This window comes from Perca fluviatilis, chromosome 10 (genome assembly GCF_010015445.1).
Source record: "Perca fluviatilis chromosome 10, GENO_Pfluv_1.0, whole genome shotgun sequence".
NCBI classification, from domain to species: Eukaryota; Metazoa; Chordata; class Actinopteri; order Perciformes; family Percidae; genus Perca; species Perca fluviatilis.
The window spans coordinates 28692814-28714795 of record NC_053121.1 but is presented as its reverse complement, the minus strand read 5'-3'; the positions used below and the strand labels follow the sequence as shown (position 1 = coordinate 28714795).

At 36.1% G+C, this 21982-nt stretch overlaps 1 protein-coding gene across 4 annotated transcripts; it reads right to left on the bottom strand.

Annotated features, from left to right (window-relative positions):
• Window positions 1-4657: 4657 nt before the first annotated feature.
• Window positions 4658-21259, bottom strand: klhl3 (kelch-like family member 3). 4 transcript variants are annotated; one of them, XM_039812782.1, is made up of 15 exons: window positions 21154-21259; window positions 18212-18370; window positions 17066-17172; window positions 16846-16967; window positions 14725-14887; window positions 14364-14473; window positions 12587-12703; window positions 12252-12401; window positions 11986-12103; window positions 10439-10636; window positions 9305-9406; window positions 9043-9171; window positions 8315-8455; window positions 7570-7713; window positions 4658-7458 (listed from the first exon to the last, which is right to left on the bottom strand). In XM_039812782.1, exons 1-15 carry the CDS (start codon window positions 21171-21173, stop codon window positions 7430-7432), a joined length of 1809 nt encoding a protein of 602 aa, XP_039668716.1. In that variant the 5' UTR covers window positions 21174-21259; the 3' UTR covers window positions 4658-7429. The 4 variants fall into 4 exon arrangements, with proteins under 4 accessions (XP_039668716.1, XP_039668717.1, XP_039668718.1 ...); XM_039812783.1 differs by having other exon boundaries at window positions 18212-18346; window positions 21154-21252; XM_039812784.1 differs by lacking the exon at window positions 21154-21259 and having other exon boundaries at window positions 16846-16983; window positions 18212-18345.
• Between the last annotated feature and the right edge of the window lie 723 nt (window positions 21260-21982).

Below are 21982 nucleotides of genomic sequence, written 5' to 3'. Positions count from 1 at the left end.
TAATTTTGGGGGAGAAAAAAAAAAAAAGAAATACAACTAAGACTTAAAAAAAAAGAGGAGAAAATATGTAGGGAAAAAAAAAAAAAAAAAAAAAAAAAAAACAACAAAACAACTGAACTAGAGCACTCATGTTTTTTTAAAGATATATTATGGCCAAATATGTTTTTAAAAAATTGGAGAAGAATATTTGCATGATATACTACAGTATAGTCTGGATCAAGGCCAGTGGATGTCCCTCACCTTCCGCTTGCCGTGTGTTGCCGTTCTTTTAAGACATTATACCATGACCTTTTATGATATTTTATGACGAGTTTTTATGACATACTTTACTATGACTTTTTATAACATATTATACCATGCCTTTTTATGACATACTATACTATGACTTTTTATGACATACTATACTATACTATGACTTTTTATGACATACTATACTATGACTTTTTATAACATATTATACTATGACTTTTTATGACATACTATACTATGACTTTTTATAACATATTATAACTTTTTATAACATACTATACTATGACTTTTTATGACATACTATACTATGACTTTTTATAACATATTATACTATGCCTTTTTATAACATACTATACTATATAACTTTTTTTATAACATATATTATACTATGACTTTTTTATAATACTATAATATAACTTTATATATTTTATGACATACAATACAATGCATTTTTATATCATACTATATTCTATGACTTTTATGACATTATACCATGACCTTTTATGATATTTTTGCAGGAGTTTTTATGACATACTTTTACTATGACTTTTTATAACATATTATACTATGCCTTTTTTATGACATACTATACTATGACTTTTTATGACATACTATACTATACTATGACTTTTTATGACATACTATACTATGACTTTTTATAACATATTATACTATGACTTTTTATGACATACTATACTATGACTTTTTATAACATATTATAACTTTTTATAACATACTATACTATGACTTTTTATGACATACTATACTATGACTTTTTATAACATATTATACTATGCCTTTTTATAACATACTATACTATAACTTTTTATAACATATTATACTATGCCTTTTTATAACATACTATACTATGACTTTTTATAACATACTATACTATGACTTTTTATATTTTATGACATACAATACAATGCCATTTTATATCATACTATTCTATGACTTTTATGACATTATACCATGACCTTTTATGATATTTTATGACAAGTTTTTATGACATACTATACTATGACTTTTTATAACATATTACACTATGCCTTTTTATGACATACTATACTATGACTTTTTATGACATACTATACTATGACTTTTTATAACATATTATACTATGCCTTTTTATGACATATTATACTATACCTTTTTATAACATACTATACTATGACTTTTTATAACATACTATACTATGACTTTTTATAACATATTATACTATGCCTTTTTATAACATACTATACTATGCCTTTTTGTGACATATTATACTATACCTTTCTATAACATACTATACTATGACTTTTTATAACATACTATACTATGACTTTTTATAACATATTACACTATGCCTTTTTATGACATACTATACTAAGACTTTTTATATTTTATGACATACTATTCTTTAACTTTTTATGACATACTATACTATGACTTTTTATAACATATTATACTATAACGTTTTATGACATACTATACTATGACTTTTTATAACATATTATACTATAACTTTTTATGACATACTATACTATGACTTTTTATGACATACTACACTATGACTTTTTATAACATATTATACTATGACTTTTATGACATACTATACTATTACTTTTTATGACATATTATACTTATACCTTTTTTAACATACCATACTATGTCTTTTTATGACATATTATACTATACCTTTTATAACATATTATACTATGCCTTTTTATGACATAATTATCTATACTCTTTTTATAACATTACACTTTTATGATATATTATACTTTATGCCCTTTTATAACATACTATACTATGACTTTTATAACATACTATACTATGACTTTTTATAACATACTATACTATGACTTTTTATATTTTATGACATACAATACAATGCCATTTTATATCATACTATATCTATGACTTTTATGACATTATACCTCATGACCTTTTATGATATTTTATGACTATTTTATGACATACTATACTTATGACTTTTATAACATATAATATATGCCCTTTTATGACATAATTATACTTATGACTTTTTATAGACATATTATACTATGACTTTTTATAACATATTATACTATGACTTTTTATGACATAATATACTATGACTTTTTATATTTATGACATAATTATTCTATAACTTTTATAACATACTATACTATGACTTTTTATGACATACTATACTATGACTTTTTATAACATATAACACTATGCCTTTTTATAACATATTATACTATAACTTTTTATAACATATTATACTATGCCTTTTTATGACATACTATACTATGACTTTTTATATATTATACTATGTCTTTTTATGACATACTATACTATGACTTTTTATAACATATAATACTATGCCTTTTTATAACATATTATACTTATAACTTTTATAACATATTATACTATGTTTTTATACATACATATACTATGACTTTTTATAACATACTATACTATGACTTTTTATATTTATGACATACAATACAATGACATTTTATAAATTATTCTATGACTTTTAATGACATACTATTCTATTAATTCTTTTATGACATTATACTCCATGACCTTTTTATGATATTTTATATCGAATACATACCTTTTACTTATGACTTTTATAACATATTATACTATACCTTTTTATAACATACTATACTATGCCTTTTATACATACTATACCTATGCCTTTTTATAACATATTATACTATGCCTTTTTATGACATATTATACTATAACTTTTTATAACATACTTATACTTATGCCTTTTATGACATATTATACTTATGACTTTTTATAACATACTTACTCATGACTTTTTATAATATATTATACTATGACTTTTTTTTTTATAACATACAATACAATGACATTTTTATTCATACTATTCTTATGACTTTAAGACATTATACCATGACCTTTTTATAACATTTTATGATGTTTTATGACATACTATACTATGACTCTTTATAATTTATCTATTTTTAACAATTATACCATTTTTTTATAACATATTATACTATGACTTTTTATGACATAACATACTATGCCTTTTTAATATATACTATGACTTTTTATTTTAGACATACAATACACAACTTCTTTTTATACTATACTATGACTTTTTATGACATATATACTATGCCTTTTATTTTATGACAATTTATCATACTATCACCTTTATAAATATTATAATTATACCTTTATAACATACTATACTATGCCTTTTTATGACATATATACTATGCCTTTTATAATTTTTTTAAAATTAAATTCTTTTTTTACATACCTTTTATAACATATTATAATTATACCTTTTATGAACAATATTATACTATACCTTTTTATAAACATTCTATACTATGCCTTTTTATGACATTATACTATGCCTTTTTATGACATATTATTATATCTTTTATAACATACTATACTATGCCTTTTTATGACATATTATACTATACCTTTTTATAACATATTATACTATGCCTTTTTATGACATATTATACTATGCCTTTTTATAACATACTATACTATGTCTTTTTATGACATATACTATGCCTTTTTATAACATACTATTCTATGACTTTTTATAACATATTATACTATGCCTTTTATATTATACTATTCTATGACATTATACCATGATCTTTTATGACATACTTTTTAATGACATACTATACTATGACTTTTTATTAAATACTATGACTTTTTATGATATAATGAACTATGACTTTTTTATGACATAATATACTATGACTTTTTATGACATACTATTCTATAACTTCTTATGACATACTTTACTATGACTTTTTATGATATTGTATGACAAACTATACTATGACTTTTTGTGAGTTTATACCACATACCATTCTATGACAATTTATGACATACTACACTGACATTTTGTTTGACACACTATTCTATAATTTTTTATGACATACTATATGATTTTTTTATGACATACTATACTATGACTTATGTTTTAATGACTATAATCTGCAGTCTCATTAAAGTGTATCAGAGATCCCAAAAACCAGATGGTCTCACTCCATGCTGACTGAACAAAGTCCATGTAGTCCTGTTGACATTTGTACAAAACACCATTGCGCTCTTAAAGGACCCCCGTGTTTATGCTATCCTCTTTTCAACAGATAGTAAACTTGTGTAAAAGAAAACATCGCAAACATCCAAAAGTGCTAAATGCATAGTTTTACCATTTCAGACAAAAGCACAGAAGTCAGTTTAGAATTTTTTTTTGCAAAGTAAGCCTGCTTAGTATTTGTTGTTAATTCAAATTATTTCAAGTTTGAAGGTTTACAAATCACCTGTAAGTTCAGTGCATAAACTCAAACTATGAATGTATGAAAGTTTAACAGTCACAAATCACACAATCTCTCAAACACACAGCAATTACTGTAACTCACAATATCAATGGTTTAGTTCACAACATCCACAGTTTATAATAAAAATATAACATCTGCGCTTAGTAAGAACATTATTCATCTCAAAAAGCCTCCATAAGATACATCAAATGACAAAAATCTTATTTCAAGGCCAATTTAGTTGCTGTTCTGGATCTTTCAATAGAGTCCTCACCAGTTTAGACTTCAACTTTTTTTCAAGTCAACATGAATGAGAAGCCCTAAAAAGGTGCCAGAATTGTGGAAAGTTTAAACATCAGCAGCTCAGTGGTAATTCAGCAAACTCAACCCGCTAAAACATTATCGTTTACAGTCTAAAAAAACAAATGCAGTTTTTTTACAGTCCAGGTAGCCACCGGTTTCCATTTTATCAACTTAAATGCTACGATTAGTTTGTATTAGCAGTAATGCCGTGAAGAAAGCATAGATTGCTTAGAAAAACATTTTCCCTCTGGTGGGTTCAGACTGATTAGAGGCTTCAACATCCAAAGCTGTGCTTGAAATCACCCCTTTACCTGCATTTATTTACCTTCCATCATTTTGTTTGTGTCAAATTCTCCATATAGTGCAGTCAAAAATTCCCACAATGAAACAAAAAAAAGTAGTGTTCATTGTATTATAAAAAAAATAAAATCTTTTCACCTTTGATATGACACATCATCATCAATGATAATGATTGTTAAGTGTCCGAAATCTCAATGTATTATTAGTAGAGTACTATTGAGTGTCTCTAATGTAGGAACGCACCAAACAATCCATGGAGTTCCCCTGCATTACTGCAAAATGATTACTCTCAAACATTTGGATTGGTGCTCTGGTAATTTGGAGAACACAGTTAAGAACTTCTTAGTAACTAATGTGTCACCGTAAATTGGTCTTCATCATGACGCACTTCAAAATGTTTTGCTGTTGCACTTACTATAACTGTGAGCTGTGAACTGTGAGTCCATGCATGGAGATACCCTAAAAAAATAGTTACTGTATCTTGAGCGAGTTTGAAGTCATTTTATACTTAAACTAACTTTCTGGAAACATATTCAGAAATGTACGAAGTGGGATTAATGTAGTACACATGACTTATAAATTGACTAAACAACAGTATGGTCTTTCAAGTATTTTATACACTTTTTTGTCAGAAGGCTTTGAAATGACAGACGATTACGTTAGTAACTTCTGGAATATTGCAGGCAGAAGTGAAAGGTTCGGGTGAGAACTCCTTTCATAAAAGCAGCTTCAATAAATCTCTTTTCTCCAAAAGCTATGGCACCAGTCAGTCAGCTAAATAACATCATTTAAAATACACCCATCATCGTCTGAATGAATGTGAGAGAAGAACAAGTGTAACACTTGGCTGAGAAAATGAAATGAGATCCTCACTTTGATATGAATAAATGCTATGTAATTGAATGTCTCAAAACAATAAATAGACAGTCTTACACCCTTATCTTTTACATTAGAATTTTTACAGTGCATTTTGACACTCTCCCTTAGACAACGATCAATAACAATTCATCATTTTAGTTTGTTACTTACGATAAAAACACTATGTGACTCCAGCATTTTCTGATCAGCATAACTGGCACATTTCTTTTTTTTACAATTTATGATACAATTATTGGCCTTGAAATGGTGAATTTAAATGCTTGCATGACTACGATCAGTAAAGGAGACAGACAGCTCAGCAGCTGTCTGTCTGACAGCAGGTCAGTCAGATAGTCGGGCAGATGTCCGGCAGGCCGATCGGTGAGTCAGACAGCCAGCCTGCAGGTCTGTATCAGTCAGTGCAAGCGATCAGTGCATCAGTAGTGTGTCGACAACAGACTCAAGTTCTACTGTGTCGAATCAGATCAACTGGCCCGGGTCTAAAGCCACAGCAAGTGGTTTTTAACCTCTTTAAAAACAATCTCAAAAGTATTAAATACAATAACTGATTTGCATATAAGAGGTTTTCTACATTCTTTATCTTGTAGCTCTCTAGGTCCAGGCCTCCGGGTTGAGAACAAATACACACTGGCAGCTGTGGCCTTTTTCTGACCACACAACAGCTGGACCAGGAATCAAACGATTTTTTTTTCAAAATCAAGTTGCCATTAGCTGATTTATATTCTAGGAATTGTGGCAAGTCTCATAATAAAAAAATATTAAAAAAAAGTCTTCCATGGCAGCCCAGGTTTTTTCGGATTTTGAAAAAAAATGCTCCTGCAACAGCTACTCACAGGTCAGTGTTGCAAAGTCCTGATAATTGCAGTAACATTGTTAAATGCTGTAGGTGGTCAGTCTGCCTGCAAACAGCGGTTTTCAGTTTCACAGTCCATCACATGAACGCCACCATGACACCACTGAGCATCTAAAGCACTTGGCTCCGTTTGGCCCATCAAAGTGATTTGAACATCAGTGTCTCATGTCCGCTGATAGAGCCACTTGTTGCGTGGGCTTGGCAATTGAAAACTCACTAAGACAAAGTTCTTATAATCCCACTAACCTGTGGATATTGTTTCTTATCCGGTGTCCTAACAGTGTCCTTTAAAATTCAGGCTCTCACTTATAGAAATGGACATAGCGACAAAATCAGGTTGTGGTTTAGCGCCAAAAAATGACTCCTTAAGAAGGATAGTTGATAAAGTCAGCTGCGGATTGAGGGCGTCCTATCCATTTGGACAGTGTTTATCTCAGGCGTTACTTCTCCGGCTGCCTGTTGAGCTTCAGACGTCAGTGCGAGTCTCTGTGAAACTGGCGGCCGATGCAGAGCTGATGCCGTGGGAGGCCCCTGGTCATAATGGCTTGTCAATCACTGCCACTCCTATAGGAGGGAGAAAATGAAAACAGTGAGTGACAGAAACTGCTACAGGAACAGGTTAACTGTGAAGACTATGTCATATTTGTTTCCTGTGTTTAGCATGATCAGACTTACCTGCATAGCTGCGTCCATTGCTCATGTTTGTGGGAATAAGGCTCCACTTGTCTGTGGCAGGGTTGTAAAACTCTACAGAGGACAGGTTACAGGAGCCGTCGTCTCCTCCAATCACGTACAGCAGCCCGTTAATGGCACAAATACCTTGAGGAGAGAGTTGTTTTTTACAAATCACATTTAACATTTTATCTATTTTGAATCATTAGGTTTATGGCTGTCCTGATATTTATAATTCAGGATAGTTTTTTTTTTTTTTTTAATCTTTTTATCATTTACAGTAAATCAAGCCCATGTTGAGCAGGGTAATGTTTTGCCTAAATTTAGGTTTTCAGCCACCATTCTGCAAACATCCCATAGGTGCTCTACATGTTTTGAACCAACTTGAGATTTTTACACATTATTCAGCTGAAGGTTTTTATTTACAAAACAGGAAAATCAACTGTATCTTCATGATTTTGTTCAGGGTTTGATGGGTTTTGTTCCGAGACGCCACACTTGTACCCTAAACGTAAGCTTAGAAACGTTTCTGCTTTACAGAATTACAGGTGATCATATAAGCGTTGAAAAGGTCGTGAAACCACAGGAGAAAAGAACTCAAACTGTTTTTTTTTTCAATCCTGCTTGTTTGCATTACATTACGTACACGTCAATTAGCTTACGCTTTTATCCAAACAGACTTGCGATTTCTAGCACTGACAGTAACTAGCGATGTGGAAAAACTGTCCGTCTGTGGTCGTTATCTGACCTGCGTTTCGTCGGCACATGTTCATGTCACAGACCAGTCTCCAGGTGTTGGTCTGTGGGTCGAACACCTCAACGCTTTTTCTCACCAGAGGACCGTCATGTCCTCCTGCTGCATACAGCTGACCTTTCAACACACCTACCCCTGGACAAAAAATAAAGAAACAATGGCAAAATTTAGATTTTTGATTATTATTTTTTACAAACAAGAGAGTGGAAATTTTCTTCATGTTTTTGAGGTGAGCACAGTGTACTAACTTGTAATAGTTGTGTTCTTTCTAGGAATATTACTTGCACAATTGCAGACCACTGGGTGGTGCTGTTGCTACATAGGACATAAATAACAATTTTGCAATAATAAATAAATGCAACAATAATATTAAAAAAACTTCATCTAGGGGGAAAGCTGTATCGTTTTGCTGCTCCCTGTGTGGAGTCTGTATGAAGTTTAGAATCAGAAAGGGCTTTATTGCCAAGTACGTTTTTTACACATACAAGGAATTTGTCATGGTGTTGTTGGTGCATGTCACACATTCTCTAAATATAAGAAGGATGAAAAGAATATAAACAATATAAGTATAAACATAGACACACAGTATGTATTAATACAGATAAAATTAGAATGTAAAATAAAATAATAAAATAAGTTAAAAGGTAATAAAAAGGAATGATACAGAAAAGTAAGTATATCAAAGAATAAAGAATATAGCGTATGTGAGTGTGAGTGTGTACCTGCTCCACTGCGCCGTGTGCTCATGTCCGCTACGTAGCACCACTGATCAGCGACAGGGTCGTATTCTTCCACTGTACTGAGACACTGACGGGATGCTCCATCATAACCTCCTACTGCATACAACTTACCTGCAGACGCAGAGACACACACAATCAGAATTTTAGCTTTTCTTTGAAATGACGTATGATGCAACCCAGGTCTCTCTCACACACCACGCAACACATACCACACCACACCACACCACACCACACCACACCTTACCATCAACCACCCCTACACCCACACTGCTGCGTCTGGTGTTCATGGAGGCAACATACATCCACTCGTTGGTTTTATAATTGTAGGCTTCAACTGTTGACAAACCTGAAGGAGAGAAAAGAACAAAAAGGCAAACCGATTAGGGAACGACATGAATAGGTCAGAATAAGACTGTGTGGGTGTTGATCAGTCTGTAGGTGTAAACATTTTTCATCCAGCTGGTAGACGTGTTAAGAGAAAGGAAGTGTTTACTGTTAAGACTGTAGGAGGCAGTTGTGCTACTGCAAAAAAGTAGATGCTAAGTCAGATGGGAAAATTAGTTTGAAAAAACTGGACAGGGTAACTAAATCAGCACTTTGCCCTCTGACAAGCAAGTCTTACCTTTTCATCTTCACCTGTTCCAACCTCACCCATTGTTATTTTTTTCCACACATTTCTTAACTGAATTTGTATATTTTCAGTCAACGTTCCTTCTGCAATTAGACCCCACCATACAATCTCATAAACATAACTATTTTCCCCAGCTTGTTTGCAGCGGTGTGAGGACTGAGGTGTTTCAGTGTGTGTTAGAGGACTTCATAATCAATCATTTGTAATAGTAATGTGGGGAGTGAAAAATTAAAGTGAAATTTAATAGAGTTGCTCTATGTACTATTAATAGATTGAGATACTGATAATACACCAGTATCTCATAATAAGACTACTGTATTTTCAGCCTAAATAATTAACCCGATGCAATCAAGGCCCCAACATTAGCAAGTACTGTATAACTACATATTGTAGAATGTGAAACTACAAGTTTTCACGGTTTCAGTCTAGCACAAAATAACAGAAATATACAACTTATTATTTTTAACCATCAGAATGATTGGACAAGTGATTTCTCAATTCTCAAGAAACTGACCTTTTCGCAAAACAGTTATGTGAAAGAATATGTGAAATGACTGGTGTTAAAAAACTTTGAAGCATTTTCTCAGACTTCTTCAAACTTTTCAGGACTCAAACCTTTACAAATGCATTTTCCAGACCTGCACAGGAGGAACCATGTTTATTTACAGTGGACAAGAAATAAAAGTATAAACCTGCTACTAATAACTACTTTAGTTGCAACTGTACAGCCCTTTAGTGTGTGTGTACCTATACTGCCGTTAAAGCCCCCAACGGCGTACAGTAAATCGCCCAGCACAGCAGCTCCCAGTGTACTGCGTCGCTCCTGCATGCTCGCCACAGCACTCCACTGGTCTCTCACTCCGTCGTACACGTCCACCGTTCGCTCCCTCAGAGAACTGTTGAACCCTCCGACTGCGTACACACGGCCTGCCATAGAAACCACACCTGGACACACAGACACAATGAAAATGGGAACATGTTAGAAGGTGAAAATTTGACCTGCATGAATATGTTTACGGATGTAATTATTTTTTTACTGAAGCTGCTGACTGTTGACACTTAAAAAGGACCGTACTAGTGGTTGTGTAGGTTTAAGCCCACTAGCATATTGTTTATATAGCTTTACATTACACTGCATAGCTCAAGTTTTCAAAATAGTTATCTACCTTTCAGACACTCAACAGTTTCAACTTATTTCAGTATAAGAATCAACATGCACAGACTTGAATCTTGAACTGTGACACAGTTGAACCATCACATTTCATCTTCTGTTACATCAAAGTTGTGTTACTGTTTGGAAAGCAGGCACATCGCATCGCTGATGCATTCAAGGACAATCGGGCATTTAGATTTGATTGATACATAAATGAAATCTTATCAAAATGGTGCCTTAACATTAGTATTAGAAGATAGCTTGGATTTTTTGAAGTGGGCTTGTACGAGGTACTTCTCCATAGTCAGTGTATTACCTACAGTAGATGGCGGTCAGCACGCTCCCAGTTTGAATAAGCACGCAGGAGCGAAGCTAAGCAATGTACTGCTGTGGAACGGGGCAGCCTTCCACAACAGTACATTAAATCACCTAAAAAAAAAGGCCCACCTAAAAAAATCTATATCAGTTTAAGTGTAGGCTATATTTAGAATATTTACCATGCAGTCAGACTGGCCTTTCCTACAGGGAGCTGAAGCTGTTGTCTATGCTCTCTTCCAAGCCACCAGACTCCTTTGGCAAAAACAGTAATTTGACCTCGCAGAACATGGAGTTGCTGGTCTGCTGCCTCAGTCGGTTGGTTGGTTTGTGTTATTGTGTGACTTTGGTGTTTTAAAGGATTAGTTCAGATTCACAACCCCACTTAAAAAAAAATCTGAACTACCATTTTAAGGCATTTGACACCTTGCTGACCAGTTAATGTAATAAATTGTTGAATTCTATTGATATTAATGTTTTATATTTACTTACAATCACTGCTTGAAAACTGCCTTATATTTTCAATTGATTATGTGATGATAAATAGTACCTTTGTGAAACTCATTGTAAGAGAGACAATTAATCAAAATGTTTGAAGTTGTATTTGTGCTGTTGTTGTATTATACTGTCAAGTGTTCCTGTTATTGTGTCCACCCCCTGTACCCAACTACATATAAAAAACACAGGGAATGCCTGTGTCTGAAAAACTGTTGACACATTTAGAATGTATATCCAACCAGGGGTTATGGCAGGTGAAAAACAGTACAATTGTCAGACTAAACTACAGAGTCAGAGTCACATACAGTCCCAGAAAACACAAACTGACCTGCCCGGCAGCGTCTGGAAGGTAGGTCGGCTACTTGGTACCATCGATCTTCCTGGAAGTCGTAACACTCCACACTGCGGATCGCCTTAGGAGCCTGACCGCCCACCACAATCATCACCTGTACAAACACACAGTCAGTGTCAGCCATTACAGTAAAGTGTCTTTATAAAAGAAAATACACATCTGATGCAGCTGCTTTCTACAAGGTAGATCCGCATGGATCTTGTATTAGGGATTCTGTCTTGTTGAGTGGCATGTGACTGTACCTTTGGGATGCTGATAGGAGTTCGTGGTCGGGTCCTGTCTGTCTTGATGAGGTGCCGCTGGTCAGCTGGCAGCAGGTGATACTTCATTGCTTCTATGAGAAAATCTTTACAGGTGTTGTTGTTCTTTATCAAAGCCTCTTCCTCGACAATCTGAAACAGGGACCACGTTTCAGGCAAATTTCCTTCACAACATTCAGGGGCCAACCTTTTTCCACAACTAGTAACATATTTAATGTGTGCATGTAATGCATGACATGCATTATTGCAGAGGGCAGCGAAGGGCGAGAAAGAAAAATGGTGAAGAATGTAGAGAAAGAGTAGAGAATTTCTTTTACCTGTACCAGGTAATCCCTGGACAGTAGTGGAAGTCTGACATGCTCCATAAGTTTGGGCATGTACTCCAGACGAGCTGGCTTATCGTGCTTGATCCAGGATATCATCGCCTCAAACACCTACGAGAGAGATGGAGAGCAGAGTCAGACAGCAGCGAGGGACAGAACTGATGATTAAGATTTCTTGTACAAGTCAAGCCTAATTTGAACTTTTGCACATCCCCCTGAAAAAATTGTGTGTGTGTTTGTGTAAATGTTGGTTTATTGGGGATGCAATGCCTAAACTGGTTGCGACATTGGAAAGGTTTGGAGAGAGAGGGTTTTCAGACACTGTTCAATGATCTCCCATGCCCGACAATTTTGATGATTTGACCAATTGTGCGAATTGCATTATTCTAGCTGTAGATACCAAGTTCTTTCATAGTGAATTACCATTATTGATTGCTTGCACTTGCTCCCAGCAGGACGTCAGCATAACAGAGGTGGCAGACCTTTGATCCTCAAGTTCTTCTATCAAAAATCTACTGCTTCAAATTCACTGATTTACACACATTCACACTTGATCGTCTCCTGTTGGCCTGCGGAGCAGCTCCACGAAAGGCAAACGAGGGAATGAGTGCCGCTCCTTTTATGCACAAAGGGACAACAACGATGGTAGTTGAGGGAAAGAGGCCCGTTACTTGACTACTCCAGACACTTTCTTCTCCTTCAAGAACATGTAGGATGGAGACTGTATTATTTTTGTGTGTGTGTTGCACAAAACACAGATACCACTTATTTTTCGACTATACCACAGCCTTATGCAGAGTAAACATACCATGCATACTGTAAATAGGGGCATCCAAGTGGAAAAAAACATTAATTTAAGCCTCCAAGTTGTAATTTTGGGTCATAAATATCAGGACATTGTGTCAACTACATCAAGTGTCTACAAAGCAGTGGCAAAATGGCTGCAATGCCACTATCACTGGCAGTTACATCTTATTAAAATGCAATATCATCATTAATACAATCACTTCAGCTAATTAAATAAGGAGCTATACACTGTTTGTGTGTAGTTTCAGTTAAAGAACCACCACATGTATGTAATGCATTAAACATGTGGTGTTAAATGTTAATTTATCTGGTGTGACTACAAGATTGGCAGTGAGGGTAACTATATTTGAATAATGTGTGAAAGCTCCCAAGATGAAATAACAGGAAGTTTTCCAAGTTCTTAACGTCTTCACAGAAATTAGTCAATGGACACAAAACACTTTCAACATAAGTTGATCTTTTCCACTTCTACTAACATTAACGCAAAAAGATGGAATAAATTGTAGCAGATCATTCAATTGTAACTGATTGTGGAAGCCAGTGTAACACTGAACAGTATGACAGTGCGTCTCCCTCTTAGTCTCTTTCACTTTAGTCTTGCATAGCCAGACCTATCTCCACTGCGCTGTGTAAGTGCTGGAGTATAGTCTGGCTACACCGCTTATCCTTCTGGGATAGGGGGAAAAAAAATGCTCCAAGTTAATTTGTATATATATTTTTTTAAACCAATCACAATTGTCTTAGGCAGCGCTAAGCTCGGATGCAGCCACCGTGCCCTTGCAAAACAGATAAAGGAGAATGCCATATCTTTCTCAGCTCCCACTATACCTAGAATTTCTCTTGTCCCTTTCCTGGTGGACGTTATATTGCTTTCCTCATAAATTTAATTCTCGCATATCTTTTCACCCACAAGGAAAAGGGACAAACTGCTTTTACTAAAAGGGCTGAAGTGTGTGTGTCTGACCTTTTCCTCTGTGGAAACAGTGAGTTTGTCGCTGGAAATGAGGCTGCACACCTGCTGCAGAGAAAGGCCCATGAACTCTTCTCCCTGCACCACCTCAGTGAAATGCTGCTCTGAGAGACACAAACATGCAGGGTTACACTCACACACAACACAAATCAAATATTGGTCAAAGCTCAAATTTTAACATGTTTTTCAAGCTGTCTAGTGTGATTTTCAACATCTAACACCCTCATTTAGAACATGACATGTAGCATCTTTCCAAAGCCTTCAGCATTCTTTTGGGGTGGTGAAACGGTTACATAAAAAAGTACCACCACCTAACACACAACACAGTGGCAAAGATGTGTGGTGTTAAGCTTACCAGCGTATGCGTGGGACTGGTCGAGAAGCTGTGTGCATGTGTGCACGTCAGCGAAGGCTCTGATACCCAAACAGTTGGTGGGGTGAAGCTGAGACTGCAGGAACTCACAACAAACCTGACGAACATCCATCAGCTGGAGGAGGCTGGCTGCTGGCAGCAGAACCTGCAATGAGGATACACAATATAAAGTCAATTTGAAACTTCAACTGGTAATTGGTGGAAAAACTATTGGAAGGCAGTGACTTGGGCATCCACATTCTGGGTCATCTTATGGATTTAAGCATGCCAATAAATGTGTTTTAAATAACATGGAAGAGCCCAATTATTTACCATCCACAGCCTACAGCCAACATTTAGGAACATTTGGTAGCTGTAAGTCAGTTAGGTAATGGATATCTATTCTTAGTGCAAACAACATATTACTTCAACAATGATACTGGTCAGTCAGTTGCTTTATTCATTAATTAACCAGCTATTCAACCAACCTGCCAAGCCGAAACCAGTCAGTCCAGCAAGCTGGCCATTAAGCTCTGTACATATCACCTTGGTAATTTGTCTTTTTTTTTTTTTAATTAAAGCAATTATGGATTGTCTGCGCAAGGAAAGAAGTGAGTTTACAACCAAAACAAAGCCCTAGATTTGGCTTTGATCTCTGCAACGTGTATTGGCTGAACAACCACTTTTCAAGCAGCCTTGTTCATTTACAAGACCTAAAAACACCATAATCTGCAACTGGTCAACAGTGTAATGAAGGGTTAGAGTCACAATGAGGGCACTGATATGCGTTTGCTGCAGCACAATGCACCAAATTCAATTTCATTTGCCAGCAAGAAAAAAAGGCAAGGCAAGGCAAAAACATAAATAAAGTATTGACATGTGATGCGAGATTAAATATTGTGTGAGATCATTTCAGCTTTTGTTGCTGTGACTGTGAGGTAAACAACAGAAACACAGTACAGTGTTCATGTTACAAAATAACAGACCAGGAATGGGTGCAAACGCCTCACCAGACGATGTCAGAACGCAACCTACAAGTCTGTTATGCTGTCAGTTAACAAGACAGGCAGGCAGTGTGCTGGTAAAAGCATGATGCTACCAGACAACACTTTGCTACATCCCGACATAAATACTTAAGTGAGACAGTTTGTCTGCCTCTACACCTCTCTGTCTACACACTCATTCCATCCTCTGAGTGTGTAGTGTTACTGTCTCCTCTGTTGTCTGTGCACAGCTACCCTGAAGCCTTAGGTCTTCTAAAAGGGAGCATCAGGACCACTGAAACTCTGCTTACAGCAGCTGTGACAGCCTAGCGCGCGCGCGCGCGCACACACACACACACACACACACACACACACACACACACACACACACACACACACACACACACACACACACACACACACACACACACACACACACACACACACACACACACACACACACACACACACACACACACACACACACACACACACACACACACACACACACACAAACTGAATATTAACAAATAGTCAAAACACACACGTCACACATTCAAGAGTGAGCCAATCAGGCAGGCACGCTGCTAACAGTGGGAGGATTTCCTGCCTCTCTCCATGCACACTTCCTGTGCTAATAATCAGAGGAAGTTTCCCGCCTGCAGCTTGATCCTGCTGCATTTATTCAACCCAGTCCCAGAGCCATGCAGCTACCAAGAGTGAATGCCACTGAGACAAACGAGGCCTTAATCCAGTGCATTCACAGCAAAGCACAGTTTACAACCATTACCAGCTCTTAGACCTCCTGTAATAAACACCTGCCCCCACAGGCAGGTTGGCCAGCCTGAAATTTAACCAAAACAGTTAAAGTGATTAGGCATTAGGGGAACAATTTCCACTTTATTGCCTGAAATAATAATACATTTAGCCAATTTACTGAAGCAGAAATCTATTTTGAAAGGTGCTCTACAAATAATGAAAAAGTTCTGTTGCTGCTGCTGATATATGACATCAACGTTTTTAAGGCAAAACAAGATTTGGAAACAAGTTAAAAGCCACGATAACTGAAGAAAAAAAACAAAACAAAAAACAGGAAACACTGTTTTCACTGCTCTTCATAAACACTAACACACTCTCTCACCTGGACGTTCTCCTCTGTGACCTCTATCTCAGCTGTGTAGATGTAGTCGACCAGCTTTCTCAGGGTCTGTCCATCCACCTCTCTAATCTCCACCTGATGGGCCTTGCTCTCACTCATATCACCTACAAAATACACACACTTAAGCACATGCCAGTACAAACACATCAGATAAGATGCCAACCAAACAACTGTGTGTGTGTGTGTGTGTGTGTGTGTGTACCTGTGAACATGGCATAGAAGTAGGGGCTACAGGACGCCAGGACCACCCTGTGAGCCGGCACTTCAACGCTCCCCGCCACCAGCTGGATGTCACACAGCATCTTTTTACTGAAGTGCATGTAGGAAACAGAGTGAGTACAGGAGCCAGGAAAAGAAAGCATCTTTAAAGTTAAGTATGGACAGCACGGCTTGGCAAGGCAAGACTGGCATAGTACAAATTGTAACCTGTCTCGTCTGACCACAAATGAAAGGAGCTTTAAGCTTTCTTGTGTTTTAATCGTCAACAATGTTATTGTATGTAGGACTGGCTGATTGCAGTCTTGTATTTCCCTTTTTTATTTTGAAATCAATCAATCAATCAATCAATCAATCAATCAATCAATCAATCAATCAATAAATCAATCAATCAATCAATCATCAACCTATGAGCTTCAGTACATTGCATGTGTTGTTTTTCAGCGTTTTAAGTGAAAACAATGACTGTAGCAATTGCCTTAAGACAGCAAGGATCCAAGGCTAGAATAAGCTTAATTGGAAAAATGTCTGCAGGTGCATTGCATCCTAGTCTGTTCAGGATCTTGTTAGCACACCAACTGGGATATATTCCTACCTAGGTATCTACACTATTTAAGCATTTACTTTTTGATTCTGAAGGTCAGACACGAAACCCATCTTTGAGATGTAAAGTTTTCTATTAAACTGAAACCAAAAGGAAATCTAAAGCAAGCACAAATATATAACTAGAAAAAATGAAAGGTAGAGATGGCCAGTAGTTGCAGAAGTAGTTCACTCCTGTGCGTACATTTTCAGACAAGCAGGGTTCAAAATTAACGTTTTCGTCCACTAGTGAATGTTCACATTTTACCAGCCACTCAATATATTACCACTGTTTTTTGGCTGGTGAATCAATTCTACCAGCAACTTGCATATTTTACCAGCATTTGGTTGGTGGATGGTGCTAATTTTGAACCTGCAGACAAGCCAAGTGAACAAAGGATGAATCTTGTGTAAATACACATTTTATCTGAATCACAAAGCCTCTTCACTCACATACCAAAAAAATGGCATGCCACACTAAAATGGCCATATGTAGACTATACTGGCTTCATTCTTTCCGTAGGGACCAACAACACTGTCAGCAACACACCTCCTCAGGTCGTTCATCAGCTGGAAAGCCTTCCTCATGTGCGTCTGGTTGAAGGTGTGCATCCCTCCATTCACCGTGTCCTCCTCTGAATCTGTGTTGCAGTTTGGACGTGGCGAGGCTGGTGTGGCCACCAGACTGGTAAGACATGAGAGGCAGTGTCTGGATCAGTAGAGATAGAAGCCAACCCAACAGTTAGACGGGCTACTTTCTGGTTCATCTCTAGGGTTATAAGTAGACAATGAGACAGGGACACGATACTGGACAACAGTGGTAAAATTAATCAAATTGAGTTCTTTAAACATACTTGTTTTGCCACACCACAGAGGCTAAGGCTGTTTAGTGAATGTGCAATGTGTCTCTGTCTTGGTTACTCTCCAGTTGAATGATATGAGGGTCTCTTAGCATTTCTCACTGTCTGGCAGTGCTTGTATGATGCCACAGACCAATCCTCCTTTAATAATCCATGGTAATCTGCTTCGGTTGTCATTGAACTCAGGTGCTGTTGCACAACAGTGAGTCCACAGTCAGGATTTTATACATCTTTTGAATTTGTTTCAATCTAGTGTAGAGTATAGGCTAGTTCACGTAAAATATTACACAGGGATGTCTCATCTGCCTCAGTTGACTTTAAACACAGGTAGAGGCGTATGACTTTTGTCTAGGATTGCAGCTGACAATTATTTTCATTATCAATGATTAACTTTATTGACAAATCGTTAAATCCGTGAAATGTCAGAAAATACCGAAAAATGCTCATCACAATATCCCAAAGCCCAAGATGATGTTTTCAGATGCCTTGTTTTGTCTAGCCAATAGCATAATACCAAGCGTAAAATACTTACAAAAAAACAAACAATTGATTATCAAAATTGTTGCAGATGAATACGCTATGTATCAACTAATCATTTCAACTTAAACTGCAGATCTTTTGGAATACTAGATCACTTTCTCAAAAAGCTACTAAAAAGAGGACAAGGTAGGCTGAGTGTGAATGGGACAGAACATGAAACTTTGGAAATGCTGGATTCAATTTAGCCATTTTTCATGATGCATAAAGGGTTGGGCGATTTGACGAATCGCGATATATATAACCACAGAAACAGAAACGTATGTATTTACCAAGATATTTATCCCTTTGATAGCTCTGGTTGTACTATGCCATTTCAATTAATGAGCAGGACTGATTAAAGCCCCTTAAGGTAAATGTGTATTTGGTGATATTGGGCTATATAAATAAAACTGGCTTTAAATTTAAGGCAATATTGGATTTTAGGATTGTTGCAACAGTGAAAGCCTTAATCTGCCAAGTGAGTTCACAGGATTGGACAAAAAATATAGTTTTATCTTGTCTTTACAGAAATACTATATCACATTGTTATTAGAGATGCACCAATCAAAAAGGCTGGATCTTTGTTGATATCAGCACTGATACTGACCTTACTAAGCAAATTGAAATGAAATATGACATTGTAAAATAAAGTGTTTCCTCAATTAGTTACATTTATTCAGTCACAGCAGGCCACTGACTCTGTTTTTATTGCCTCATGTCACCTTACATAAAAATTATTCTGCACTGGAGAGAAAATGATGGACCATTGCATCACTAGCATGAAATAAAATTACATCTACCTATACAAGACATATAATAAGAGTGTAGCCATTTTGCCCACCTTTACATCCATTATTTGTAAAGATCATGCATTAAACTGATGGATGTCACTTTCCTGATGTCCTAACTGTACTAAATAACCATTCAAGCATGACTGAGGATCCCTGTTGTATTCAAGGTAGGCTAATTGTATGACACTATGCCTTGACACACAACCTTCAATCACATTCTTAAGTCAAGGGGACTTAAAGGACACCCTGAAACTCCATGAAAAGACACAAACCAAGTCACCAAGTCCAACTATGTGGTTACACTGATGTGTTTTTGGAGAACTATGATGTACATGTCACATAGGCTACACAGACAGGTTAGGTACACAAAAAACAAGGGAAAATCTAAACTATCCTGTTACCCAATGTTAAATAAAGCAGAAGAGAATCTGCTGTTTTATCAAGCCATGTGGAATCATAAGCCAAAAGAAAACCTTTGACAACATGTGAATTAAGTTTTTAATTCAACTTTAAACCAAACGGTGACCTGCACTCGCACCTGCTGGGAGAAAACAAACAAAGAGTGACATCGCACCGAACTAATCTAACGGGACATTTGCTTGGTTTAATGTTTCACATTGTTAGTGAGAAACTTGATGTATGTACTGAAGTATGTACAGTACTGTGTGTTATCTTGACTCTCTCAATGACCGACCCGTCTTTTGTCCAGAGACCACAACTCAATTAACAGTGTGAAGATATTATGATGCAGCAATAACAAGCCACACGATTGTTAATTCATAACAGCCCGTAAACTAATCAGTGTGCAATCATGACACTGACGGTTAACAGAAAGCTTGTCTCTTTTTATCCAAATATTTTTTTAAAGAAAAAGATGTTTGTTTTGAGTTTGTTGAGCGTCAAGTTGGCAGGCTGGCTAGCTCTTAGCATTGCTAATCATTTAACTTCATTGCTAACATAAGCTTATGATAGCTTCTGTTAACTGACATTAAATCGTTGCTGAATTCAAGCCAGTCTACACATTCACTTCACTGTCTATAAGATGCGACTTGATCCCAGTTTAAATGTCTACATGTTAACTTGTTTGGTTAGCAATTTAACTGCATCAGCTGTGTAACGTTAGCCAACGATGCCAGCTAACTTACCGAAGCTAACTAGTCAACAAGGCTAGCTTGAGTTCGTGTGCTAGGAGAAAGCTCTTGAACTATCTGTGTTGGGTTTATGGCCGGTGGATCATGTGGGGTTAAAATGTTATCCGACAGATGTAGATGCAGCGTGAATCACAGCTTTACAGAATAATCCCTATCGCTGAGCCAACTCACCCTAACGACACACCGTCCATCCTCACGGAGTCAGATACAACAGCAGGCAGCGCTGTGCAGCTGCGCAAAGATTGTGTATTACGGAGATGAATCACTCCGTACTTAAAAAAATGGACACATACACATCTATGCATACACATGCAGTTTAGTGTGAAAGCCGATTTCCGCCATAAAGAGAAACTTTCTCAAAATAATGAGTTAGTATCTCCAAATAATGATTTAGTAGCCTATGTTTTGAGAACTATTTTGAGATACTAACTCACTCTTTTAAGATACTTTAAGTTTCTAATAATGACTTACAGGTAGAGATGGCCCGATACCATTTTTTGCTTGCAGATACCGATTCTGATACCTGAACTTGTGTATCGGCCGATACTGAGTACTGATCCAATACCAGTGTGTTACATATTTTATTATGTTTTAACAACTGTAAACTACTATCCCTGTATGGATGTGATATGATTTCTATCTTTGTTGTCAGTCTGGCTCAGGTTAAACTCTTTGTAAAACATGAACAAACACAAACAATTAATGACACAGAACTTTCTTTTATTATCCAGTCTGACAGACAGTTATAACGGAAAAAGAACATAAATAAACTTCTTTAATGTAGATTTTCTTTAGGGCTTTATTACACGGTATCGGATCGGTGCTTAAACTCCAGTACTTCCCGATACCGATACCAGCGTTTTAGACAGTATCAGAGGTGATACCGGTATCGGAACATCTCTACTTACAGGCTTTTTTTTCATCACATTGGCAGAAATGGGTTTCCATAGATAGTATTTTGGAATGTCAGATTCTGTGCAAAAAGAAAGAATTTCATTTA

What these genes read in the sequence shown, in the direction of transcription:
- klhl3 (XM_039812782.1), bottom strand. Translation starts at nt 21,173, where the DNA reads ATGGACGGTGTGTCGTTAGG. An exon ending in CTGTTTCCACAGAGGAAAAG is followed by an intron (nt 12,704 to 14,363) that starts GTCAGACACACA and finishes TCTCTCTCGTAG; the next exon opens with GTGTTTGAGGCGATGATATC. An exon ending in CTCCTATCAGCATCCCAAAG is followed by an intron (nt 12,104 to 12,251) that starts GTACAGTCACAT and finishes GTGTTTGTACAG; the next exon opens with GTGATGATTGTGGTGGGCGG.